The sequence below is a fragment of the Gymnogyps californianus genome, chromosome 15 (assembly GCF_018139145.2).
Source record: "Gymnogyps californianus isolate 813 chromosome 15, ASM1813914v2, whole genome shotgun sequence".
NCBI classification, from domain to species: Eukaryota; Metazoa; Chordata; class Aves; order Accipitriformes; family Cathartidae; genus Gymnogyps; species Gymnogyps californianus.
In genome coordinates, this window is record NC_059485.1 from 10776125 (window position 1) to 10803007 (window position 26883).

A 26883-nucleotide genomic window follows, 5' to 3' on the forward strand; every position below is an offset into this window, starting at 1 on the left:
GGAAAGGACCTACTTGCAACTCTCACAAATTCTGCCCCATCATGCTATAACCATTCAAGAAGTTACGGCCCTGTTGCCTCCTCTTCCCCTCTGCTGTGCCTCAGCATCCCACTGCAGAGCCAGTGTCACATGCCTACATCTCAATCACTTTGCAGAGTCCAGCATCTTAGCTTAGCTTAGCTTAGGTTTAGCTAAGTAGACAGTCTTGATTTTGCACCAAGTACCAGACACCAGCTCTGCTGCAGGGGCAATAACCTCCCACAGAGGCACTGACAAGCCAGCAGGAGTGGTAAATTCTTAAGCCAAAGGACCAGTTTGCAAGAGTACTTTAACAAAGCCGTAAACTAGAAGAGAAAGGCTAGAATTCCAAACCTAAGGACAAGCTTAATACAGAAAGGATGAGTTATACAAAATAAATGAAAAGACTGGTAAGCTCACTTTTTTTTTTCAGTACTAAGAACTTTCCCTCAGAACATACCTCTCAGGAGCAGAGCATACAAAGAGAAAGTAACTTCTATCACAAATAAATACTTCCAATAGCTGGCAATTCCCAGGAAAAGCTCTGAGTTCTAACCTATCTGCCCTATACATCTGAACTATCCAGCTATCTTGTCACTGTCCACTGAACAGATTGCTAGTAAGTTTAACCAAGTTCTTTAAATCAGTTCAGAACAATGCATCTTGTTTCACTTTCCCTGATCTTACATCCTCTCTTTCCTAGCAATTTCTTCTAGTCTCCAACCATCCTTTGTATCTTATCTTCTGTCTCTTCTACAATAGCCTGAAAAACTGTCAAAGGACATTGCAAAATTCTCTATGAGGAGTGAACTGAAATGATCACGATTACTTTTCCTACAACCACTTTAGATTATCAGGATAGTTCTGCCTCCTGCTTCAGTCTTCACCTATATTCTGTCTTTTTTAAGAGAAACAGATAATATTGCTCTATCACACTAAGTTTCATCAAGGCTTTAAATTCTTTCTCTGCAGTCCAGAGACAATACAGAAACGTATCAAAAAAAATTTGTCTTAAAACCTATTAAAAATCTGTACAGACACACAAAGAGTCTCATGATATTCATAATAAATTACTACAGTCTCATTTTTCAAACATAACAAGCCATCACCGAAAATTGTTAAGAATCAGCTTTATTTTTGATTGGGGTTGTTTGCTTTTTTTGGTTAACTGAAAGTTAACAGGTCACTGCCATGGATCTGGTACAGAAACATAGACTTGTAAAAACAACTGGCTTGCTTTTAAATCCAGAGCTGTTCCTTTTACGTTGATGGCATTCACAAATTGGACTTTGGCTGAAAAGCTTCAGGCAGGCTTGAACAGAGACAGTCTGTGGCAACTGAGCTGCCTTCAAAGCACTTGCCAATAGTCTCAAAAAACCCAACCAGCCTAGAAGGTTGGTATAATATTCACCTCCTCACTAAGTTGTTTTTAAAATCCTAATGGCTCTCTGCTGTCTCAGTATTTCTCTTCTAGCTGCTGTAGTTGCCCAGTAGTTGCAGTTACAGGTTCATTAAACTCGGGGAACTCAAGGCAATGCTCTGCAGGTAATTCGTTCTCTGAAAAGATGTTTTCTACACTCAAAAAAGTTTGAGAACCCATAGTCTAGAACAAGTAGACATCAGCAGAGCATTAATAAAGCACTCATCATTATCAGACACTTCCAGGCAGATCTGGCACCTCATACAATTAAAGCTGTTCACAAATCAGTGCTCCCCAGTGAGCTGTCTGTTCAGATAAACATAAATTGGCGCATTAGTGTGTAATCACTCTGCATGGTTTTCCTTTTATAACCCTCTTCACACCAGTAACAATGCTCTAAAGCAGCAGATTCTCATTCTGAGGAAACAAAAAAGGAAAAAAAAAGATGCCAGTACTAAAGAGCTCAGACCTAAGCTAAAACAATACCCTCTGAATTCTGAAATTTCAGTTAATTAAAGTGTATAAAACTCACAAAATCATTCCTTTTTACCATGACACACAAGTAGAAAGGGGCTATATTGAAATGAAGTGACAATGTTCAAAATGAGGGCTGGGAATTATTTATCTATCTACAAAGAACTCAAAGCACAGCTTAGCATAAAAACCTCTTGCAGTCTAGAGTGGGATGCCATCCCCTTAGAAAGCAGCCACTGCAGTATTAAAACCAGAGTAAAACTTTGAGAGAGATGTCTTTTTCTTCCACTTTTTATAGCCCCAAGATTTCTTCGTTCTTACTTAATGGTAATAGTCACATCCATCAGTTTATCTGTTACAATTGTGCCAAGGACATGGTGTCGAACTGCAGTGAGCGTCAGTATACTAGGAGAGGACCTGTAAATCAAAGTAACAAAGAGATTAATTCAAGGTCCTCCTCCTAAAGAAAATAACCAAATCTTATTTAGCAGAGTTTGTGCTCCCATCCCTAAGTTTGAAGTGCTTTATAAAAGACAATGTACAAATTACCCAGCAAAGCTGTAGTGCTGAGATGACAGCATATTGGAAAGGGAGCATTTTCCAGCTCTGAACCCCAAACCACTGCATGACATTGGCCAAATCAATTCCTTCCTTTGTGCCTCCTGCTTCCTCACAAGCTACAGCTGATTTGATTGATTTCATATGTACAATCCCATCACACACAGCAGGAGGACACTCAAAATTTTGTCATATTAGACACAGTTCACCAAGATGTCTCAAGTCTAATAGTGCTTTGCTGCCAAAAGAGGGTTTCTGCTTCTATCCATTCACTCACTTTGTGCTGGCTCTCATGTTTAGCACATCTCTCTTTGAAGTACTTCTAATTCACTAACACAGCAGAAAAGAATCAGATTTTAATGCTGAATTAGTTTTCTGCCACGTTCATGAATTAGAAGTAGTCTGGGAGCAGAAATCCTCTTTTTGGAAGCAAAGAGCCATTAAGCACACTGCCAGACCATAACCTATAAATAACTAATAAAACATGGCTGACTTAGGAAGATCAGCACTGCTTACTTGTGATTAGGGTGAATATTTATTCAACTTGCAAAAACCGGGGTGAGCAGAATCAAATCACCACAGTCATGGCACTAGGGATGTACAACAGTGGTATACACCTCTTAGTAAACTTACTATCCTATCTTTTGCACTTCAACTCTCACAAGCGATCAACAACTTCTACTGAACTATCTCTCTTTTGTTACAAAGCAAAACCACCATTAAACAGGCAGAAGGCTGACAAAAATATCCATTTAAAGTAGCAAAAGCATCTTTAAAGCCTATCATTAGTTGATTTTTTTTTTTTTTAAGACTAGAAACACATCTGATACACTTTGCTAAAGCTTCCCTCTATTGGTTAGAGACAGTCATAGCAACACATCCTGAATTGCTGAAAGAAAGCAGCTGCAGCAGAAGGAAGCTTTATGAAAGCATACTGATAGCATAAGATCAAAACCAGATTTTGCTCTTACGTGTCATAAGTGTAATACTCATGTTCAAACTGGTGGCAGGAACGTGGAGTCACTTCATATACACCTGTAAACATTAAGTCAAAGAACGATCCGCTGAAAAAATTCAAGCTTACTGTGCTGGCTGAATTCTCAAGACCACATGAGACCTGAGGTACAGAAACAATTACAAAATTTTACTATCTATCTACTGCCTTTCACATAGACGCTTGTAAATTAATGCACCTCTGTTCAGTCATAGATCACTATTGGAAGCTGCGCAGAGTTTGTAATGTACATTGATACAAAACACTATTAGGCATCACTACAGATAAACATAATTACAAACACAACAAACCAAACAAGCTCAGAAGTAACCTATCATGGTCCCATAGCTGATATCCTTTGACTGATTATAGAACCATTGTATTATTGTGTTGTGAATGAGACCACTGGCTCTAAGGATGAAATGTTCAAAGCTGAAAACTGAATCAAAACCAAATACATTTGTTAACTGTTCTGCTAAGGGGCCATAACAGAGAATTAGGTCTAAGACATTAAAAGGAGAAAAAAAACAATCTAATTTTAAAACATTCTTTTTTCCTGTTATAGATAACTCTGTGGTACTTTTAACAGTTATCCCTCAAGAATCCTGTATTGAAATTAAACTTCTATTTGTCAAATAGACAAATAGAACCCATATGAACAAGATTATTTTAACATGCTCTTCATTCATCAAAGATCAAAGACCTTCACTGAGTCCAAAAAAAAAAAATTATTTTACTTCTGGAATCTATATTTAGGTGAAGGACTAAATAGTAGGAAAATTCTAAAAACTTAGAACAGAGCACTTATATAGAGATGTAAATAAAACAATGCCTCTCAGAAACCACAACAGTTTTGTTTGTTTTGGTTTTTTTTTAAATTCCCAGCAGTATTAGTTGATTGGTTCTTTTTTGTTTTTTAAACTAACATTTTAGAGCTGTTACCTGGCTTTGAAAGACAGAATCTATTAACTCCTTTGGACAGGTTATAAACACCAACGTTCTCTGGTCCATTTCCATCCTGATAGAACTCCTGTGAAGCCACAACACAATTCACTATTAGTAACTACCAAACAACAAAATGAAAACAGTATTTGCCTGCAGATACATTAATGCTTCTCTTTTATAGCAGCTAACAACACAAGACCATTTTACCAAATCTAAGACAAATCTCAAAGCACTCTAAACATCAATGTTGCTGTGCTATATAACTCCCTAGAGACATGAGAAAGCCTTGATTCCAAGCATAATCCAACCTACCTACACAGGTTAATTAAAAAAATACAAGGACATTTGTTACCTACATACCAGTGTAATTGCATGAGAAAGGGAACACCTCAGCATATATCCAGTCTGCCTGAATTCTACTCCCGAAACATCTTCCTCCATGACTTCCAACTCCAAAGACTTATTCTTCCAGCACCAGTCTTCATGTACAATGCTTACTAGAATATACAACACACAAAGCATTTTAGTAATGTAAAACTGTGTGAATAAGGACAGGTTTTGTAGTATAAAAAGCCTGCATCACTCTAACTTCCCTGACAATAATCTTCAAAGCCAGATATACAATGACTGTAGTAACAGACCTGGCTTACAGCACTGCAGCATCACCAGGAATCCAGAACTTCTCGTAACAGAAAAGTTATTATAAAAAGGAATGATGAAGTCTGGTCACCCTGGAAAGTTCTGCAACATGCACTACCATTGTGATAGTTAAAGAAGCCTAGAGGACATTAGAACCTAACTCCAATTTCACCTGGTGGAAAGATGTTCTGACTCACGTATAAAAAGAGCAATCTCTATATACTCCTTCTACACCTTTCCCTGGTAAACAATTTATTTTCATAGTAGGCCAAGGCAGGATGGCCAAAACACGTATTGCTCTTAGGAGAGGTACTCTGGAAGCAGAAGAACTAGGGTGTGCCCCTGTTCTTAGGCTTGGGACAAGTCAGTTCATGATAAAGCCCTTTTTCCTCACACCAGCCATGTAGACCCTAAAACTTAGGGGAGCAGCTACCTGTAAGCTGACAAAAGGGTTAAACATATGAGATTAAGAAAACTTGATGCACTGTTGTATAGTATTTTTCCAGATTCTCTCAAGTTTCAGAACTAGTTCCATGTTGGGCATACTGTAAACAGTATCCATAACAACAGAAGTATAAAGATTAAGTCACAAATTTAGCTACGAAGGTAACACTTCAAGCAGTTCCCGATAATCCTACCTTTATATTTGCCAGGTAGCACATTTTCAAATGTGAAGGCCACTGAGTCCATGTTTCCAGAGAGCTGCAGGTTGCGTTTTTCACCCTGGCGGCTCACAGACTGTAATGTCACCATCAGATCACCACAAGCATCTGTGCAGAAAAGACAGCAGAAAATGAGACTGCATTCTGGCTCACCAGCTTTGCCTCCAAAACCCCCACTCCAAGCAAGCTTCGTGTGTACTAACATTAAAATGATCACTCTCTTCCAGTAGAGAACATTTCCAATTAAAACTCTTACTCTTATTTCTTAAGAGCATTTTTACCAGTGCTTTTTTGTATTCTTCAGGAAGTTTGAGACTGTTAATCATATTCTTTTATCTAACAGCAAGTAACAACCAGAGGCCAACATTAAATCCCCGGGTCCACCTTGCTCTGCAGAGACTACAGGGCCCAGTAAACACCTGAGAGACAGAACACGAAGTGCTGAGAGGACTCAGAGAGGAAAAAGGAAAGGGTAAAAATGACAAAAGTCAAGCTCCAATCATCATCTGCTGAAACCAGTGGGTAATCAAGGAAAACAGCAGGAGAGAGGAACCTTAGACTAAAATAAAGACAAAAAGCTTATGAAAGAGAACAGAGATTGCAAGCTTCTGTCAACAGCTGGAGCCTCTATCCTACATGTTTTTACATGCATTGCCTTTTTTTTTTTTTAATGTCTTTTTCACCTCCAGTACTTCTCTGATTGACATACACTATCCCTAGCGTCAGCCAGGACCATTTCCTTCCAGAACTTACCCATCATCTGAGGACGGCTAACAGGTCAGAATTCCTTCCCGAGGAAGGAATATCTGCTTATTCTTAGCAAGTATTAAAAATAGGTACATAACCTTACTCCAAACTTTATTAAGGTACCTTATTAGGCTGTAAGGTCTCCTGAGAAAAGAGCTGCTTTATCTATGTGCTGGAAGTTAAATTTACTTATCTGCTGATGGGGCTAACCACAGCAAGTGTCTTGCTCTAAACAGTACTCATTCACACATGCAGTGCTAAGTTCTCTGTTCCCATTTCCACTTCACTTTCAAAACTGGCTTACCTAAACAAGAGATCTTCCCTGAGACAGATGCCAAAAACTGAGAGAAGGTCACATCCATTACTGGTCTGTCTGTAACAGTAACAGGGAACATTTTGGGTTTCAAAGCCAATCCTGCTCTGGTCTCAGCCTCTGGAATAATTACCTGTAGAGTATATGACATCAAGACATCACCAGCCTTTAGATACTAGTCCAAATACACCCACTCTGCTAAGATCAATCCACTTATCAGAAATTAGAAAAATGGAAATTTACTGTAAATCCCAGGCAAAGCAAAACCAGCCTCCCAAATAGGCTTTTCAAAATTCTGTATTAAAAATCCTCCAAAGAACTGCAATAAAACTGAGCTAAAAATCCTCCAGACAACTCAGTTTCAAAAGTCAGTGAATTTCACTTCAGGATGTACTGCCGCTTCTACATTAGGCTATTTCATTATCTATGAGGACAGTCAGAGGCCTTATAACTATGCACTTCCTTATCTTCCAGCCTGCACTATCTCCCACAACGCAAAATTCATGGCGGTTCTGCTACAGGTTCTGCTGTGACCTATAATCTCAGGAACTGTTTAGGCACCTGAGAAAGGTACACATTACATGTCTCACAGGACAATATATTATGATAAGAAGTGATCTAAGGGATATCACAGCTATCACAGGAGAGAGAAATAAGAACTTTCAACCCCAATGGCCTGATCTCCTTTAAAAAGTGTAAAGGACAATAAGCACGGGAATCTCAGCTTATTAAGAAAAAAAAAGGGGGGAAAAACTGTCATTGTTTAAATAGTGCAAACAGGAGAAAAGGACCAGGAAAATCTATGTTCAATGTCTCAAATTTTAGAAATTAAATGTTTAAAATCTTCTAAAACCTCATGACAGTCCTACAATGAAGAAATGGAAGCTCATTCTTACCTGAACATTGTATGTACCCGATTTTGCCTTAAAACAAAATGCTCCGTGAGGGTCGGTTTCTGTTGTAAGCAGCGATGCTTTGTCCTTTTCTTGAGGCATCATGGTTACCTTGTATTTACTAATCTGTTTGACTGTGTCAGGGAAACGAGTTACCGAGATCCGGCCGCACACACTGAATCTGTTAAGTAAAAGCCAGCCATCAGAATAAATATCTTGATTTGACAAAGCTCATAAAAAAATACTTCTTTTAAAACTTCCTTAAAAAGTAAACCTCACTATGTTGAGGTACTAACACATAAATTGGAATGGATTTCTCCTGAAAGAGCGTTCATATCAAAGAGATACTATAAGCAAACACAGTGGAGCAAGTGCAAATTCCTGTACGATTAATGGGATCTTTTCTTTTACAATGAAGTCACCATGATGTTGTGTTACATTTTTATTTGCAAGCTACTTGCTTTACTCTTCCCTGCCATCAATCCAATCACTTCAAGCCTTTTTCCTTTTTTTCTTTTTTTTTTTTTTGGCTAGGCAGGCAATTGACTTAGGAATGCCATCCCTCAGGTTTTAAATAGTTTCAAATGTTTTGTGTCAAAGACCTCAAATATGATAGGTAATTCACTGGAACACAACCCTAGTACACCTATGTTTGTGAAAACACAGGACAAGATGACATATTAGAAGCTGTTAAGTTTTACTTTTCACCTTTAACAGCACAACATATTTAGTGACTGAAAAAAATGTAACTGATCATTTAACAGCACATGGGGTTTTTTTCTAATTAGCTAGCTAAGTCTGTATGAGCTAGTTGCCATTTGCCTCAGTAAATTCCTAGTTTTCTCTTCTCTGGGAGGTTGTCACTATTTCCTCCTCAGGAGAAGCTCCTGGACACAGAACCATGCCCCTTTTGTCTTCCTCAGCTCACACTGTATCTCCCACCACTGCGCAGCCTTACACTCCCAAAATCATCCTGTCACCATTATACAGGCTTAAGCCCAGCAGTCAAAGAATCATAAACAAGAAAAAGACAATTCACATAAGACAACTATGACCTTGAGAGTGAGTAATAAAATGTAAAGGTTTGGTACAACACTGCACCAGACAGTTATGTAACTCCACCCTTGCACAGAAGGAGGGTATCTGAAGTGCAGCATCAGTGGCAGAAAGCCTCTCTTTTCCTTTCCTGGTTCACATACCATTCTAAAATTGCTCAATATACCCATGTCTCAGCATCTTCATTTGCAAGGGAGACGTTATTAAGAGGCTGCTCTAAACCTCAACTAGTATTGAGCAAAATACTGTGGACAAAACATTATCCTGCACTCATACTGTCCTATCTACCTTGAAATTCTTGAGCAACATTTAGCTCCTGACAACAGTATACAAGTCTGGGCATGACATGGGAAAGGACAATCCATTTTCAAGACCTTGTCCACATATCAAATTACATTTTCACCACGACACCATTACTTACCCTGTTGCAATGATGTTTGCTAGCTGAGGTGTATTTGGCGCAATTTTCACAGTAATAGTATCAAAGAACAGATGCTCTTTCCTGGCATGAATTGTGTATGTACCTGTTGTTATGTTCTCAAGGCGGAAAGAGCCATCAGCTTTTGTTTTTACTGTAACAAATAACGAGAAGAGTTAAAAAACAGAGCACTTATTGACCTTCTATCCTTATGTGTCAAAAGAGCCAGAGGGCATGCACTGCTTTAGGCTATTTTTAATTTACATTGCACAACAAAGAAACGGTATTATGCTTTCTTACTAGACCAACCTTCATTTCTGTATTTCAAAGCACAATTTGGCACATGGTTGAAAGAAAATAAGAAATTTTCAAGAGCAGAACAAATGAACACCTAATACTCTCATGTAAGCCAGAAAATGCAAAATTAATCAACTGCATGAAAACCACTTCAATATTTCAAATAAATTGCAAAAAAAGTAGTGTATTATCATGAAGGGTTAATTCCATCTCATACACTAGTCCTGTACTTGGGCTTAATAAAGGCTTTCCTGTAGCAACAAAGACGAAGACCACTGCATACCTTTAATCTGATTGTTCAGAGTCACACTGGCATCGGCAACTCCTTCTCCTTCAGGACCATTCAACACCCTGCCTGTGACAGAGAAACCCATCACATGGAAAACAGGCTGAAATAGGAAAAAAGTTTACATTAATCTTTACTCAGTAAAAGCAAACACACACCTACAGCAATCAACACCGACTGTTTTCCCCTCACACACATATAAAGGAAATTTACTTTCAGCTTCAGGAAAAAAATGTACCAGGATAATCACAATGAAAGTACAGATCAATCTCCAGGCATACTGTTCCCCTAAGTACAGGAACAGATTCTCAATTTATCTGCATCAGTACAGTTCAGAAGGCCCAAATCACAGACCATAATGCCATTACACAAGGCACTCTGCAAACCCTACAAACCTACAGGCCCTTCTCCAGAGATGAGACAGTCTGAATGAGAAAATTTAAGCAACCTGAAAGATTACTGCCTGTTTGCAACATGGACATAAAAGTGAACATACTAAACAGCTTTTCCCTATTTTGTTTCTTCCTAGTAAAAGGGACTGAAGTGTAGAAATACAGCACGATGCTAGATATTGTCTTCTACCTGCTATGCAAGAGGGTATGTGTAACAAATGTCTTCAAACTTCTTACAAAGAAGTTTTTCCATAATACACCTGCTTTCTGCTAAAATAGTTATACTTTTACAGGAACGAATGGCACACAAAGATTATTTCCTCTGAATGACTTACCTCAATCTGTAAACTGTCATGCTCTACAAGGAAGTCCAATCTAGATGGTGCAACATCAAAGGTAATTCTCTCTCCTCTGTAGAATGGTATCTGAAAGAAGACACATCGCTTTCACTCCTAAGAAGCTATGACAACAAAATTGTTTTCCTTTACCATTTTCCATGTCCTTATCACCATCAGACACTTCTATAAAGGGTCAAATGGGCTGCAAACGTCCTGGAAAAAATAACTGAGAGGGATGGAGACGCGAATAAAGGCAGTATTTCAAGACTGATGGAAACTATATGAGATTATCCGAAGAGACCCTCAACTCAGAATACGGCAAAGGTACTTGGATGTGCAAGAGCTTACAGATAGGAGACTATATGATTGCTAGAAGGATTAAAGGAATGAGAGAAGTCTGAATCCCACTTCTAGAGCATGCAGACTGAGAAAGCAGGACCATCATTCTAGGCGGTGCACAGACAACCATGCTCCCGCACTACCTGGACATAATAAAGAGAACTGACAAAAAAGAAAAAAGAGAACTTAAAGGACATGAGGTGGCTGTAGCCAACTGAAACTTTCAGTCTCCCAGCAGCCTCTAGGTGTTGTTCTGTGACTGGCCAATGTATTCAGGTAATTCAGAGCCTGATTTGCAATTAAGTCCTTCCTCAGAAACCACACCACAGAGTCCTATCACAGCAACTTACTTCACTGTCATATACTTTAGGTTGGAGATTCCTATTCCAATTATTTCATCCAATTCAAAATATTTCAACAACTTCTGTTTTAACAGCTACAAAGTTATGCATGATCTAGTTTAGAAAATGAAAGTTAACAACCCAATGGATAGACAAGCAATGAACTTTCTAGCCACTTACCACAGTGTATTTCCCACTTGGCAGAGAAAGAAAGCTGAAAGATCCATCTTCTTTTGATACAACATTGCACAAATAGGATAGAGACTCATCTCTTGACTGGAATCCATCCACAGGAGAAATATTGCAGCCCAGAACATCCTGTGGCAATAAACGCAATACAACTTTTTTCTCATGGGAGAACAGAGAAAATCCTTTCAGGGGGGATGTAGGAGGGTTCAAAATACTATACTGTGAATGAAGGATGGGAATTACAAAACCATTTGAGAGGCGAAGTTTGAGAGCATGGCTTAAAATTCATGTATAGGTAAAAGAGGAAAAAACAGCCAATAATCAACTATATGGTAACAAGGACAGAAAACTGGGAAATTCAACATCCCCCAGTACCCCAGAACTGCACTGCATGTCTTAACATTAACTGACTACAGTTCTGTGGACAAGGTTAACATTACAGAACAGAGCTCTACTCTACATAACAAATCACACTACATGACCAAACGTTTCATACTCATTTCATAACACACTTTTAAGGTGGCAATAGAAGCTGTTGAACTTTGTCTTCACATCAAGAGGGCAAAGAGCAATTAAGACCTCATGCTGAAGACAAATTACAGCTACGGTACAGTGAATTTCAGGATTTGTCTGGCAACATCTTGTGTCTTGCGAGAAGCTGGTCTTTCACCATGGAGAAGTGTCATCCTCATGAGGGAACACATTTACTAACCAACATTTAACATGCAAAAAGGTGTAACTGGAAAAATATTGTCTTAAAACTGTAGCCCTTAACCCTGCTGACCCACAGGGAATATACAGATCAATAACACGCTGTGAATCCTATTATATTTTGCACTTGTTGCCTGTTTCAGTTCAGGTCTTAATTTTCTATGCCCCTGAACATTGTTGATTGTTGAGGAACCTGGCTGTTTGAAAACAATAATGAAGAGTTCAAAAGAGTTGAAATTAAAAGAATTTTCTAATTTCTTGTGTCCAAAGAATATGTAGACCTTAAGCCTCAATTTTGCCAACATTTAAACAGATGGCTATTGTGTTACACATCTTAGTAATTCCATGGAGGCCATGTGAAAACTCAGCATGTACGCAAATGTTGTTTTACAATGGCCTTGTTGGGAAAAAAAAAAAAACCTAAAAAAAAAACAAACAAAAAATACAGCTTGAGGAGTTGTACAGTTTATGTTTTCTATAAGCCAAGCTCAATGAAGGACAGAGATGAGTATCAGGGCAATATGAATCTAGAAGCTATTTAGCTGCTTCTTATTTATGTCCATACTCATATTGAAAAGGTACTAACACACCATTACCTCTTTAGCGACCGAAGAAGAGAAAAGGAGAAACATGACCCCTTTCATTGGTTCTCCATCACTCCTTACTGACCCAGAAACATTGTAGCCTGCAACAATCAGAGGGCTAGCAGCATAAGCATTAGAACTCGTCACTCGTACCACTGTATTTGACTGAAATACAGAAACACATACATTTTCATCAAAAGTAGGCATTAGATCTCATTTACAGCACCTAAATAACAATCAGAAGCTGTATATTCAACAACAGAAACAGAGGCCAGAGCAGCGGTACTCAAAGAGGGTCCACAGGCTATTCAAAACATAAAGACACTAAAGCAAAGATACCTTCCAAAACAGTGTTTTTCCTGTTTTACTGATTTAGGAATTGGTCAGGATCTCAGCGCTCCTCAGAAAGCAAGCAGTCTGAGAAGGAAGGATTAGAGCATCTGCTACAATATTCAAGCTCCTGCAAAATGTATAGGATTAGAAGACCGAAAGCAAGAGCTCATTTGCCAGTCCTTCCCTGGCTGGCTCCACTATCTCCAAACTAGGCCTGCACGAGGTAGTTTCTTGACTACCTAAATTAAATTTATGAAAACTCCATTAATCTTGTCCACTCACAAAAACCCTTCCTCACACTAGCTGATCAAGACAAGGTCTAGCAGATCCGCCCTCACTAAACAGGTAAACCAGAACTTTTGTAAGCTTCTAACCTCTTTCAACATCCAGGTAGGATGAGACGCAAAGATTTCATATTCGCCAGGAAGCACTTTAAAGAAAGCAAACCTGTAAGGCAAGACAGGGGTTACGTCTCTTCAGAAATAATCATAAACATTTGTTTACAGAAAAACAATTCAGACTCTATGCACATGTTAGAAAAAATATTTCAGAACTACTATAATCCCAGTCGATATGGCAGAATTGAAAGAATCTTATGTAAATGAACAGATTAATTAAGCATGCACCACCCACACTCACTTTCCTCCAGGTTGTGTAATAGTTGCTTGTATGTTTATGTCACCGCCAGCATTTCTCAGTACAACCTGGACTCCAGCAGGACCTAATGTCTGACCTTTGCTGAGAACCTGTCAAAATGAAAAGAAACCAGAGTATAAATGGATAAAAATAACTTGCAGAGCTGAAGTAGAACGTTTTTATGAAGGCAGAATTAGCTTAAGACGGAATAAGTAAAGATAAAGAAGTCTAACCTTTCCGTTCACAGAAAACCCTGTGAACACAAAGTTAATATCACCTCCCTTTGTGCAAACGTCATTAATGCCATCCACATGGATGTCTACACTGGTTGGTTCTGGAGGGGAAGAACAACGAAACAGCATGGTAGTTAGTGAGAGAGCAATCATGAAGCAATTCTACTTTAGCTTTGCAAAACTCTCACAGAAATGCATTAACTCAAGCACACAAGTGTTGCTCTGGAAGTCTTGCCTCAGCAAAGTTAAAGCACCCACAAATCCTGATGTTGAAAATCCTCCTTCCCCCTCCCGTTGCAGCCATTTCTGTCAAAAACCCACATTCCTTCAAATCAGTCCACGGGTTACTTTGTCAGTGTCTACCTTATAGCTTTATTTTCCTGTGGTACAGTAAGTACATTTTAGTTATTAAAACCATACAGTAGAGCTTATCTCTTTTGAAAAGCACTTCATTTCCCCTGCCAACTGCAAGTTAGAGATAGTTAAGTCCCACATTGCAGATACGCTGTCCTATTGTAAGAAGACATATGAGCACTTACCGAAACTCCACCCTAGGGGAGGCTCAATTTTAAGAATGAAATCCCCCTAAAAATAAAAAAGCAATAACTGTCTTCACTGATCGAAATTCAATTTAGCTAAAGGATGAAAAAAAAAAAAGTCAGAACACAAGCATCATGCTGCAGAGAGTAACACAAGACTCAAGTGTCCCATTCTCCTTTCCTCCTACCTAAGATACTCTGTCCAAAGAAGCGGCAATACCTACCCAGACAGCCTGCGATGCTGGGCTCACATCCAGCCAGCTAAGAGCAAAAATTAAGTATCATCTTGTTTATACCGCTTCCAGACCAAGCCTGGCTCATGTTCAAGCAGCTCAGTGTTAGAAAGTGTTCAAATCTATCTCTACCTGCCTCAACAGATGTGCTCTAAATCAGCCTTTAGTATTTCCACTAGGAGGTCCTACTGAACCATTCTGCCCAAACATGGGATGACAAAATTTCAATCCTATTAAAAGCTCTGCACCAAAAGGGTATTAATCTACACAGAGATCCTCTTTAAATCAGTCGGCACCACATATGTTCTGCCACATACGTTCTGATGTTCATTCATGAAAAGGCTCAAAGACCTAAGAATGAAATCACTGAGATCAGAAAGCATCTTACATTCTTACACTGGAAAGGGAAGGATTTATTTGGCGGTTGGACTAGATGACCTCTAAAAGTTCCTTCCAACCCAAACCATTCTATGATTCAATTTCTGTCCCTAAGTTAACTAGCTCCTCAAAAGAGCAAAACAATTCGACCATCTGAGGCCAGCTTGTATTTAATTTGAATGTAAACATCTTTCCAGTCTAAACAGACATCAAACTTCTGATACATTCTGAGCTTCCTGTATCGTTATTTTCTTAAGACACTTTTAATACTTGCAATTAGTCAATCAAGTTATTTTCAATTCAGTCATACCAAAACACATTCTCATACAGATTTATTTTCATTTCTATAGGTAGATAACTGAAAGCTTTATCTGTATTCTGTAGGAACCTGTACTTTTTGTGCAGTATTTGTACAGCTGCTAGCACACGGTTGTTGGCAGTAACTCAGGCTCCCAACGCTGCAGTCATTCAGATAAATAGCACAAGTGCAACACTGCAGCTAGAGTTACCTGGCTTTTCTCATGATAATACTTAGCACTGAGAAATAAAATAGTTGTATTACAAAAAGAAACAGTTGAAAGTTTGGCCCAAAACAAACTAGATTATGCCCTGATTCAAATGTTTCATGGGTGGGTGTTGTCCTGATGTTTAATCTGCCAGCAGATCGGAACGTGGAGGCAGCTCCTGCCTCCAGCATAGAGGAGACAGCACTAGTATTTCAGTTTCTTACCTTATCATAGAGGGGAATCATGAAATACCCATTGTTTGGAGCGCAATCTGTCTGGTATTTCAGAGTACCATGTTTTGTATATAACTTAATCTAAAAGAAACAAACAAAAAAGACAAAAAGATACTTTAAAAAACGCGAGCAAAGCAGGAACCAGCTATTCTCTAACCAAGTGCTTTTACACAGCAGCACCCGCGTGTCCCCAGGGAGTAACAGGGGAAAGGTTTATTGCAAGAAGACTACAATCTGCCAGGGAAAGCAGGCAGAGTTCAGTCCCGGCCTCGCAAGAAAACGCTTGAAGAGCCCCACTTCAACCGAAACCACGCCGCAACCACAGCCAACTCAAAACAGCAGCCAGGGCAAAAGGGCTTAAGTCACGCCGCGCAGCCAGACCCCCAGGCCGAGCCCTCACAGCCGGGCAGAGAACAGGGTGCGAGGGCCACCAGGCGCCCTGTGCCAGCCCCGGCCGGCTGAGGGGAGGGGCGGCGGCGCCCACCTCGATCAGGGAGTAGTTGATCTCCACGTCGGACTTGACGAAGCCGCCGCAGCCCACGACGATGTCCTCGGAGCCCCGCGCCAGGGCGCAGCACACCGCGCAGACCAGCGCCGCCGCCGCCGCCCAGGCCCGCATCCCGCCGCTGCCGCCGCCTCCCTGACTCAGCGACGCCCGCCGCGCTGCCGGAAGAGCCGAGCTGGGCCGGGCCGGCGGGTGCTGCCCCCTGTCGGCCCGGCGGGCTGCGGGCCCGCTCCTCGCCGCGGGCTGTCCCGGCTCCGCCGCCGCTCCTCCACAGCGCGCTGCGAAACCCTCACCGAGACCCTCACACACACTGCCTTCACGGGTCCCTCCCTGGGGATTCCTCCTAGTTCGTTCGTGCCGCTCCCGTGTGATGCAACGCGCCGCTGCCCCCGGCGAGGCGACACGGCGCCCCGCTGGCTACCCGCCTGCCCGCCGGGGCTGAGGCGGGGAGAGGCGCGGGAGCCCTCGGCCCCTGCCCCATCCCGCTGCCGGGGGGCTCCGATCGGCGCGCTCCTGCTGCCGGGCTGCACAAAGCCAGACGTGTCCCCGAGGAGCTCCCGGCCGGACTTTGCCCGCTGCCCCCGCGGCACCTCCCGCCGCCCCCAGCCGGGACGGGACGGGGCGCTCCGGGGCTCCCGCCAGTCCCCCACACGCCCGGCGGGAACGGGGCTCTCGGCCGCTCTCGGAGAGGAAACGCCTGTCCCGCCGGCGCTGAGCTGCGCCCCAGAGCACCGAGCGTAGGGTCCGGGGCCACAGGCAGCCCGCCCCCGCTGGCTGCCGAGCCGCGACGCCCCGCCCGCCACCTCCGCGGGCGGCTCGGCGGGAGCCATGGTGGCGGGCGGTGCGCTGTGCGGCTCCCCGGAGGGCTCCGCCGGGCTCTGGGTGAGTGAGCGAGCGAGCGCCGCGGCACCGTCCCGCTGCCGGGCCGCCCCTTCAGAGGCCCTGTCAGAGCCTGGCCCGCACAGAGCAGCCCGCGGTGCGAGCGAAGGGAGTGGGCGGGGGCGGCGGCCAGCCTCGGCCCGGCCGCGGGGTGCGCGGGTTCCTCCTGCGTGGGGCCGGGAGAGCCGCTCCGCGGGGCAGCACCGCCCGAGTACCCACGGACCCTCCTGCCGGGTAGCAGTTGCCAGCGGTATTTGAGTAAGGCGGCTGACACGCTGTAAGCGGTGAAGTGTATTTCCATCAGAGGTTGCTGGTGTTATGGACTTTGCCTCCCAGGGACAAGTTTTCACCCAAATGGAGGACAGCCCAAGGCTTTATCCAGTTACAGTAAATTTGGTGAGAGTTGCGTGCGAGCGTGCGGTCTGGCTGCAGCGCTGGAAGGATATTGAAATTAGTCCCTTTATTGTCTTCGGAAAGTATCTGCTGAATGACCCACTACAGAAATACCTTTGAAAGGGCTCTAATGAGGTGATCAGTCCAGACTCACGTGGATTTCCATCCTGAAGGTTGATAACGGCTCACAAATTATTATGGGAGTTTATCTGCTTCCTCTTTTCGTCAAGTGATTCCTTTCCCCTAGCCTTGCTTTGCATCGTACCCTCCACATAAAGGACTCAAACGACCTCCACAAGCTGCTGAAGAAAAAATACGCTTGCCTGTTCATCTACAGTTGCTGTATTTTTAGTATTATTATGTTAGTAGATGAGATCCAACTGTTTGTTCAGTCAAAAAAATTACAAGTGGATTATAAATACAGCTGAGGAAATGCAGTTGGGATGCAGTTTATGCACTAGGACACTTCTTTCCTCCTAATCTCCATTTCACCGGTCATTCCCTACTGACTATTCTGATGGTTCCCAAATGCCAATAATCTTTTTCATTCCCAAATTATTTTTCTCATTCCACATTCAATAACTTAAGTTTCCTCTCTTTTTTTCTCTTTAGTTTTGATACATTATGTCCTTTCTTTGGCATCTTTCACTTTTCCAACCTTTTTTCCCCCTCTCTGTCTACTTCCATTCCCTCCAAAATGCAACTGCTGAGTACTCCCTCCCCTGTCACACCTTACTATTCTCCAGCAGCCCCTCTGTTGCCAAATGTTTTTTACATTTGAAACCCTAAATCAAGTTCCTCTAACATTATAGTAGATCTCAGTTGTAGCATTAGCAACTTGCATTAGCTTAGCTGTACTGTTTCACTTCTGTGTTGATTCTGTGACAGGACTGGAACCAGACATGGTATACAAACACCCCAAGATTTACCTGGTGCTTTGAGAGTACAGTCATTGCTTGGATCCCTTGTGCCTATCTTTGGATCTGTTTTCCTTTCTACTATTTGTATCTTCGACACAAAAACAAAGGCTATATCAGGATGTCCCACATCTTCAAAACCAAAATGGTAAGGGTGGAGGATGGGGGTTTGATCCTAACATTATCACAACTTTGATGCAGAACTTAATTTTTCTAAATCATTAACTCTTCTGGTGATCCATCTCTGTGTTTGCTTTGACATTTACTCACTCAGGTAAAGTCAGGTCAGTATAAATCAAGTAAAGTTTTAGGAACAACTGTCATAAGATTTTCTCCCTTGTACTTCCATTCAGTTCCCCACTGCTTCCCATAACGCTCTGTATTCCAAACCTGCTCTTCCACCTCTCCAGTCTTACCGCCCGGGCTGCTTGGAGCATTCAGTTCAGTAGATCGTCCCAGCACCATTTCAGTCCACTCCAACATGTTTGCTGTCTCTGCCCCAGGTCCTTGGATTCATCCTGGTAATACTGTGTTTTTCTAAAGTCTTCTTTGTACTGTGGGAAATAAGCCAAGGAATCCCACGGGCTCCAGCATTCCTCATTAGCCCTGCCGTGGTGGGAATCACAATGGTAATTCTTCCTTTGTTTTGTCTACATGTGGCCCAGCTTAGCCCTCCTGGGGCGGATATTGTATTTCCCATGTTTCTCAGTATCTTTGAGCACAAAGGTAGCCGATGGGGAGTAGAAGGCTGGAGACACGCTTTGTGAGTTTCTGCTGTGTGATGCAGCAGGGCTTTGGAGTTGGGGCAGACCACTGGGTCTACAGCTACAGCATAGAGCCCTGTGGGCAGAGTACATCTCGCAAGAGCGGAGGTAGCAGTAGTGTTTAGAAAGAGGTCTCACAATTACAAGACAAGATCTAGTTTCTCATAACCATGGTATGCGATTTAGTATGGTTTAGAATGAAATAGGATTTCTGTTCAACCTAAATGCTTATCCTCCCCTTTTGTCATTGTGTCTTGATAGCCTAGATCCTCCCAGCCTGTTGGCCCACTTGTAGTTTTATTATTTGCCCTTTCTGGAGAGACATTCTTGCATGCAAAATTGCCCATCATGTTTTTCAGTTTTAGCTTTTTAGGAACAATACTGTGGCTCTGAACATCTTGAAATGTTTGGGCAAGAAACTAACTGATTTATCTCTATTGTATCTGTTAATTTGATAATAATGTTTGGCATTCCATTACCAGCTATTTATTTGAACAAATTTGTACTTCCTCACAGATCCTTGCCATGTTCCTTACCCAGGTGGAAAGAATGATGGGCATCCAGTCTTCAGGCATCCTGTTGATTTACTGGCTGCTCTCATTCATGGCTGCAGTTGTGATGTTTAGTTCCAAAGTCCAACATGCCCTGGAAAGAGTAAGTGAAATCAAGTATCTTTAACGTGCAAGGGTATGAAGTCTCTAAACAACAGGGCTCTTTTTGCCTCATTGATTGTGAGGTGGAGAACCAAATTCCTCTCACGATATGTGCTGAGAAAAGTGATTGATGACACTTTGTCATCTCCATCCATGTGATCCCTTTCAGTGTAGACAGTGTGGTTTTCTGAGAGCTCGGCAGACTTCATATATGAATAAAAGAAAAATGAACATAAACGCTGTCACTAAAAACTGGCCTTATGCCAGGTTTTGTATCAGCATAAATATGTTGATATATTATACATTTTTATTATTTGGATATTTGTGGTGAATGTTTATTTGTGGAGGTGTGCTGGCTGGGTTTACACAACTGAGACTTACTGTCAGTGGCCGTTTTCCTCAGGTGAACAGTCGTACCTTTCCATCACAACAAGGAATAAACAAAAGTTTATGTTACCTGTGTGTTTAAGTAATAGGGGAAAAATATGTGGTCACTAAACAAAAGACAGTTGGGAACTTGCTTGTTCCTGCTGTGTTGAATGACACTCGGGCAGCAGGCCTCTTGTAGAAATAACACTTTGCCACTTCTTGTTACCAAAATACAGTTTCAAAAATAGTCAGACTTTTTCCTTGGTTTTTCTCTTTCTCATTCACAAAATTAATTAGAGCGCCCTTCATGGAGCCCCTTAGACACACCATTTATAATAAAACCTGGCAGCTGCTTTATTATATCAACAACTCATCCCACTAGGTGAGCAAGGAGCTTCTATCCCTCAGAGCACCCGAAGTTCCCTGAATAATGATGCAATGGGGACATCTGACTTGACTAGACTGCTATGAAGCCTCATGATAAAACCATCACTATAAATAATAAATATGTCCATTATTTAGTGTTTTCTGATATTCCAGTTTCAGGAGTTATCTATTTAAGTAGCTCTACGTAACTCCAGTTTAAATAAATGCACCTCATGCTTCGAACCAAAACTCAGAGCTTATGGCTGGTAGAACATGAGAAGCCATCTTTCTCCACTGATTTCATGTGAAGGTTCTTACCTCATTCTCAACAGTATTCTGTTTCATAGGGCTTCCTGGAAGACCATTTCCACCACGTTACAACTTACCTTTATGTTAGCCTGGTGCTAGGAGAACTTGTGTTATTCTGCTTAGTTGATCACCCTCCCTTCTTCTCTAAAGCTGTCAACAATCCTGTAAGTATAACGTAGCTTTTCATAACGCATTGCTTCATTGCTCAAACAGGAATTTAAATTTTTGGGGATACACAGGAACATGAGTATCTGGGAGATGTAAGATGCATCATTCTGTCTAAAGGCTGACTGTTTTAAAAGGTAACTGGCAGAATTTGGGATAACAGTACTCTCTCTCTATGTATGTTTTGAAAAACTAAAAACCTCTTCTACCCATACTCATGTTTATTTTCATTGAAACCAGTAGATAGGGCTCATACTGCTTCCCCATGCTCTCCTGTGCAGCAGTACTCTGTTTGAGGTATGAGTATGGCAGAGCTCGGTGCTTCAGAAAATAAATGTCTTTGGGTATTAAGAATGATATTCTTTGTTCCTCCATCTGAGACATTATTCAAAGTCTAATTCTCCAAAGTCTCCTGATCCCACTGATCCTCCAAAATACATTTACACTTTAAGGGTCAATGAATGGGGGGTGTGTAACTTTTTGATTGCTTTTCCTGGGGAAGCACAGAAGGGGATTATATTCATCTGACATATGCCCTTTTCTGTATGTAAATATCACCCATGTTTTTCCTCCCATCAGAATCAGTGTCCAGAAGCCAGCACCTCTTTTCTTTCCAAAATCACATACTGGTGGTTCTCTGGGTAAGAAAACACAGAAAAAGACGTGTTTTTGCTAGAATATCAGCAAAAGCCAGCAGCATAAGAGAGGGTATAGATGACAGCCAGTAGGAAATATCTCAGCCCCCAAGTTAGCTCATGCAGTGAGGATTTAAAGTCTTTCTCTGGGGACTTCAGGTATTCTCACAAGATCGAATTATGCAATTTAACTTCCTTTTCTCAAAGTAGTTCAAAACATAAATTTGTGATTCTAGATAATTCTCTTCCCCCTTCCAGCTACCCTTCCAGTGCCCTCCCAATCTTGAAATAGACCTCAGCCATCTCAAAAGATCACTGTACACCAACCACAGCCCTATCTGCCTGCCAGACCTTCCTGAAACAAATGCTGGGCAAGGGGAAAATAGTGAATGAGGACATTGGCCCAGCCTGCTGCTTAGCATTCAGAAGTAAAATGAGTATATACCTTGGGCCTAATGTCCACCATGATAAGGCCTCATCTGTGTTTCACTGAGCCACAGAGTAAGTTAAACTGAACTTTGTCGCCCACTGCCCAAGACCCAACTCTCAGTATGGCTAGAAATTAGTGCTTACTGGCAAATCCTCATTATGTTGACAGACGATAGCATAGGAATTTGAAGCAAAACTGCTGTTCCTGAACATTCATATTTATTCTGGGAAAGGATAGTCCCAAGTAGTGTTTTATGTAAGTAAGTCTCTATGTGCTCACTGTGGTGCACTAACTTAAAGCCCATCTGTTCTGAAAGTGTTACATGCACAACAAACCCTTCTATGCTTACCTTACAGCAGTCTGTGTGTTCTCCAGGCTTCTCTGGAAAGGCTGTCAGCAGTCCTTGGGGGTGGATGACTTGTGGGCAGTGAGGAAAGAGGACTCCTCTGAAGAAATTGTTGCCTGGGCCGAAAGAGAATGGAAGAAGTGTCATAGCAGAACCCAGCAGTGAGTACTTGATCTAGAGAGTGTGTCATGGACTCAGCTAAGCAGTTTCTCTCTTGCTTCTAGAGTATATAAACAAATAGGCTCACAGATGCTGGTGTGCCATCTCAGAACAGGCTTTAATCCCCTCCATTCCCCACAGAGTGCTAGACAGACTGCTTCAGCACATATTCAGGCTCTGAACGTAAGCTCTGCCAAGTGCTTCCTATCTGGACAGAGAATGGTTGAAAGATTGAATCCCACTGAATTATTTGTCCATTAAACAAGAAGAAGAAAAGGATAGCGTACATAAAATGGTCCAAGTAATGCTCTGCTATGAAAACTTGGAGGTCTTTACTCTTCAGTGGGTGAGCGCTCAGTGAGTAAGTTCCTTTGTGCAAAATTTGATTTTAAGTGTTGAAATCTGCTGGAGAACATCTTTCCATTCCTGGAAGCATGGAACTGTAAGGTTTTTGTGAGAGGGACCATTTTTTGATGAGCATTTATACTGGACATGGCATGAGACCCAGTGTGAGATATTTAATGATTTTTTGAAAGCACAAGATCCCCAAGCTTTCTCCAATTGCGGCTAGCTTTCTCCAATTGCAGCTAGCTTTCTCCAATTGCAGCTAGCTTTCTCCAATTGCAGCTAGCTTTCTCCAATTGCAGCTAGCTTTCTCATTGTTTCTTTCTTTAGAAAAATGGAGTCTGCTGCATTTAAAAAGGATCAGAAGAGTGAAACTGGCGTAGCAGAAGCTGAAGAGACAGAGGTTCTACTGCAATCAGAGCACAGTCAGAGCGGGCCCTTACTGAAAGCATTTTGGAGCATGTTTGGAACCTATTTCCTCCTCAGCACTGTCTGCTTAGTTATCTGTGATGTCTTCTTGTTCTCCATCCCAAAGTTACTGAGGTATGTGCGTATTTATAATGTATTTCTATCACATGTACAAGATTGCTGTGTGCATGAGCTCACAGAGAGATGTGTATGCCAGCACCCACAAAGGTGGACACACAAACACTTATCTTTTGAAATCTCCTATTGCTGATGAAAAGAGCTGGATTATCATTTGTGCTAAGCCTACAGTCAACTCAGTGGGAAAAAAACCCAAACCGCTGTCTAAAGCTGTGCACACTTTCTCCACTGCTGTATTCCAGCAGCGGAAAGGACAGGCTGCACTAAGCCTTTTGACAACTTTACTAGAACAGGAGTGAGTTATTTTATGGTTCTACATATCCCATCATTTGCACAGGCTGTCAGCCACTTGCTGTAGTCTTAAGGCTCCATGTTCCCTGACTAATAATAAAGAGCACAGCTGTGCATCCTACACATCTTAAATAGCTTCTTTAGTCAGTTGACATAATGCTTTGTGGATTGTGTTGGTACAACACAAACCTGAATTACAGTATATTTTCAAGGGCAAAATCACTTCTTAGTCAATAAGATTCAGAGAAGTTCTGGAAATGTCAATGACTTCCTTAGATTATGGCTCCCAATTTGCATATTTCTGACAAATTCCTGGAATTCAGGAGCCATCCTTAACACTGAAAATGAGGTCTCCCCTGAGAAGATGCTGAGATCAGAGACTGCTTCAAAACCAAGAGTGGGTAAATGTCAAAAATCAGGATATTATAAGACATAGGATACTCGGCAGTTTTTCCAACTCTTCTGCTATTTTACTGATAAACGTCAGCCAGAGAGAATACAGAAATGTCCCTGGTATTTCTGCATTTCTGTGTGTCTGATATTTCATCAGTTCTACGTGGATTTATCAACATTTTGCTCCTGTCTTGCAGCCTTTTCCTGGAGTTCATTGAAGATCAAGAAGCAGCTAGCTGGCATGGTTATTTCTATGCCTTCGCTATGTTCCTTTTGGCTTGTCTCCAGACTCTGTTTGAACAACGATATATGTACATGTGTCTTGTTCTGGGGTTGAGACTGAAAACTGCAGTAACAGGGCTTGTGTACAGGAAGGTGAGTCTGTAGCTTCCTTTTCAGCTTAATTTTTTTCTAGCCCTGCATTAGTAGTTATGACATTGTTGGTACATTGTTCTTAACAATATCAGGGGAGATGATGTTATTAGAAACTACTTTTAGGATGTAACTCTGTGCTATATTCATCTCTGAACAGTATGTGGGAGGTATTTTACTATTTATTTTTCAGATCTTACCTCTGAAGGAAAAGCCAAGAAAAGGAAAGAGGAAAAAGCAACATAAACTTTCTTATGCTGTAGATTATGGTTGGGGAAAGGAGTAGATTATTCATCTTAAAGTGAAGTGACATATCCCAGGCAACAGCATGTTTTCAGTACCTAGGATTTGACATTTTTCTCCCTCTCTTTTTTTTCTTTCTTTATAAGGAAAAGAAAGTTGTTTGATTTTTGGACCAAAGCTGTTGTTTGATGATGCCTTTCCTTTCTTCTCTACCCTGTCTAGATCCTAGTTATGTCAAATGCATCAAGGAAAGCAGCAACAATAGGTGAAATTGTTAATCTGGTATCTGTTGATGTCCAAAAGCTAATGGATCTGATTATCTATTTTAATGGGACATGGCTTGCTCCTGTTCGGATTATCATCTGCTTTGTCTTCTTGTGGCAGGTAAAATATGATGACAGTACTTATCAATCCCTTTCTATTCTAGGTTTCAAAGGAAAAAGGAGTTTTCAAAATTCTGTTTAGAGCTTTGCTGGTTTGAATAACCTGAAATTGCTATATTTTTCTCAGCTCTGTAGCATGGTAGATTCACTTTTCTTTTTAGAAGATATTTTTATTGGTATAGAATCCTTACCTGATCCTTCACTTCATCTTCTCACCTGTGTATTCAGCATTCAGTCTCTTTTAGGGAAAAGACTGTGAGTATGGTTATTCTGAGCTGACTGATAAACTTCTGCCTCAGATTTTTCTCTGTCACTTCTCTTTTCAACCAAAATGTGGTGGCCCAGTGCAGGCTGAGAGTCCAGTTCCAGCTCCTTAGCATAGTTACCGAACATAAAGGGGAATGGTCTGAAATAGCAACTTGACATACTTCATCCTGAAGCCTGATTACCACAAGATCAGTGAAACAGTTTGAAGTAAAGTTATATGATATTCAAAAAGAGCATTGGATACATTGAATTTCATAGGTATCAAGGGGTTTAGCAAGGAGAGAGCAAAACCTGAATTAGAAATAAACAATGATAATCTAAAAGATCCTTTTTTCCCCCCTAATTCAATGTATGATATTTTCTCAGGAGGATAAAGCCCTATTTCTTAGTCCCTGTTTTTGGCAGCACATCAAATGGAAGTATGAGCACTAGAGAGACAATTGATTCCCAGGAGCTTTCCAGAGGCCTTTGAGACCTTCCTTTGCTAACCAGGATGGACTGTGCCTCGTGCCTGGCAGGATATTATGACCTTGCAAAATTAGTAGCCATGGTATAGACTGTTGAAAAATCATCATCCCTTTCCTAGTGATGTTGACAGGCTGAATGTGGTTGCATGTAGTTGGAGCATAATTAACACTTTGTTTGCTAGTGTTCATGGACCATTTGGGTAGAGAATAATTTTGTCTCTCTGTGTATACCAGCACTCACCTCTCTAGCAAACGTAAGCCGTCTGTAGAGAGATGTAACTAAACCGTGAGAAACAAGCTCTCTATTTTGATATGCAAGTCATTATGAACCCTGGTATCCAAGAGCTGTCTCAAGAGTACGTGGCACAGTATAATGCTACCATTTCATCTCACTAGTTGATGTAAATTCAGACAAGCTGGGTTATTTATGCTGCAAGAATAGTTTGTTGACGGTTTGGGTTTGTTTTTTAAACAAAACCTGGTTTTGTTTTGGGTCACTCACTTATGCCAGCCACAAGATGTCCTCCTTAACACATCCAAGAATAGATGGGCAGAAACAGAAATTACTTGAATTGTCAGCGTACTTCTGGATCGCTTTCAGCAGTAATGTAGTTCCTAAAAGGGAAAAAATAAATTCAGCAGAGCATGATGACAGGAGTTACCCTGCCTGGAGAGTTAACAATCCACAGTGCTCAGGGAGCACAATTCCCAGGAAAGGCAAAGGCAAGATTAGAGTAAAGCCTTAGCTATGAGGGATGTTAGGCCTAAGTTCAAATAAGAGAGGTGGTGAACAAGGGGAATGCAAAACAGTCGTTTCTAGTAATCACCAGAAGTTCTTCCTCTTTCATTTTCTCTCCTGGCAGCTTCTTGGGCCATCTGCCTTGACTTCGATTGCTGTATTCCTTTTTCTTTTGCCTCTGAATTTCGTGATCACCAAGAAGAGGAGTCAGTTTCAGGTACATTTTGCTTCATACAAATGAA

At 41.4% G+C, this 26883-nt stretch overlaps 2 protein-coding genes across 3 annotated transcripts in view; one reads left to right on the forward strand and one right to left on the reverse strand.

Moving 5' to 3' along the window:
* LOC127022426 (nodal modulator 1) overlaps positions 1-16324 on the reverse strand; it is a 28104-nt gene extending 11780 nt beyond the window's left edge. The window contains exons 1-18 of one of the 2 annotated variants that reach the window (XM_050906018.1): positions 16190-16324; positions 15697-15786; positions 14356-14401; positions 13817-13917; positions 13587-13693; positions 13322-13394; positions 12627-12779; positions 11311-11448; positions 10448-10537; positions 9718-9823; positions 9141-9291; positions 7667-7844; positions 6762-6903; positions 5687-5818; positions 4770-4906; positions 4407-4494; positions 3442-3505; positions 2234-2329 (exon numbers count right to left, since the gene is read on the reverse strand). In XM_050906018.1, coding sequence (XP_050761975.1) covers positions 2234-2329; positions 3442-3505; positions 4407-4494; positions 4770-4906; positions 5687-5818; positions 6762-6903; positions 7667-7844; positions 9141-9291; positions 9718-9823; positions 10448-10537; positions 11311-11448; positions 12627-12779; positions 13322-13394; positions 13587-13693; positions 13817-13917; positions 14356-14401; positions 15697-15786; positions 16190-16324 — 2027 coding nt within the window. Of the gene's footprint in view, positions 1-2233; positions 2330-3441; positions 3506-4406; positions 4495-4769; positions 4907-5686; positions 5819-6761; positions 6904-7666; positions 7845-9140; positions 9292-9717; positions 9824-10447; positions 10538-11310; positions 11449-12626; positions 12780-13321; positions 13395-13586; positions 13694-13816; positions 13918-14355; positions 14402-15696; positions 15787-16189 lie in introns of those variants that run through there. The other variant, XM_050906019.1, reaches the window with a different exon arrangement.
* Positions 16325-17038: 714 nt separating this feature from the next.
* The window catches only part of ABCC6 (ATP binding cassette subfamily C member 6), a 28361-nt gene continuing 18516 nt past the window's right edge, over positions 17039-26883 (forward strand). The window contains exons 1-11 of the mRNA XM_050906107.1: positions 17039-17067; positions 18367-18547; positions 18903-19028; positions 19680-19817; positions 20899-21024; positions 21605-21666; positions 22466-22597; positions 23271-23483; positions 24368-24545; positions 25008-25169; positions 26766-26858. Of these exons, the coding sequence (XP_050762064.1) occupies positions 17039-17067; positions 18367-18547; positions 18903-19028; positions 19680-19817; positions 20899-21024; positions 21605-21666; positions 22466-22597; positions 23271-23483; positions 24368-24545; positions 25008-25169; positions 26766-26858 (1440 nt within the window). The remainder of the gene's footprint in view (positions 17068-18366; positions 18548-18902; positions 19029-19679; positions 19818-20898; positions 21025-21604; positions 21667-22465; positions 22598-23270; positions 23484-24367; positions 24546-25007; positions 25170-26765; positions 26859-26883) is intronic.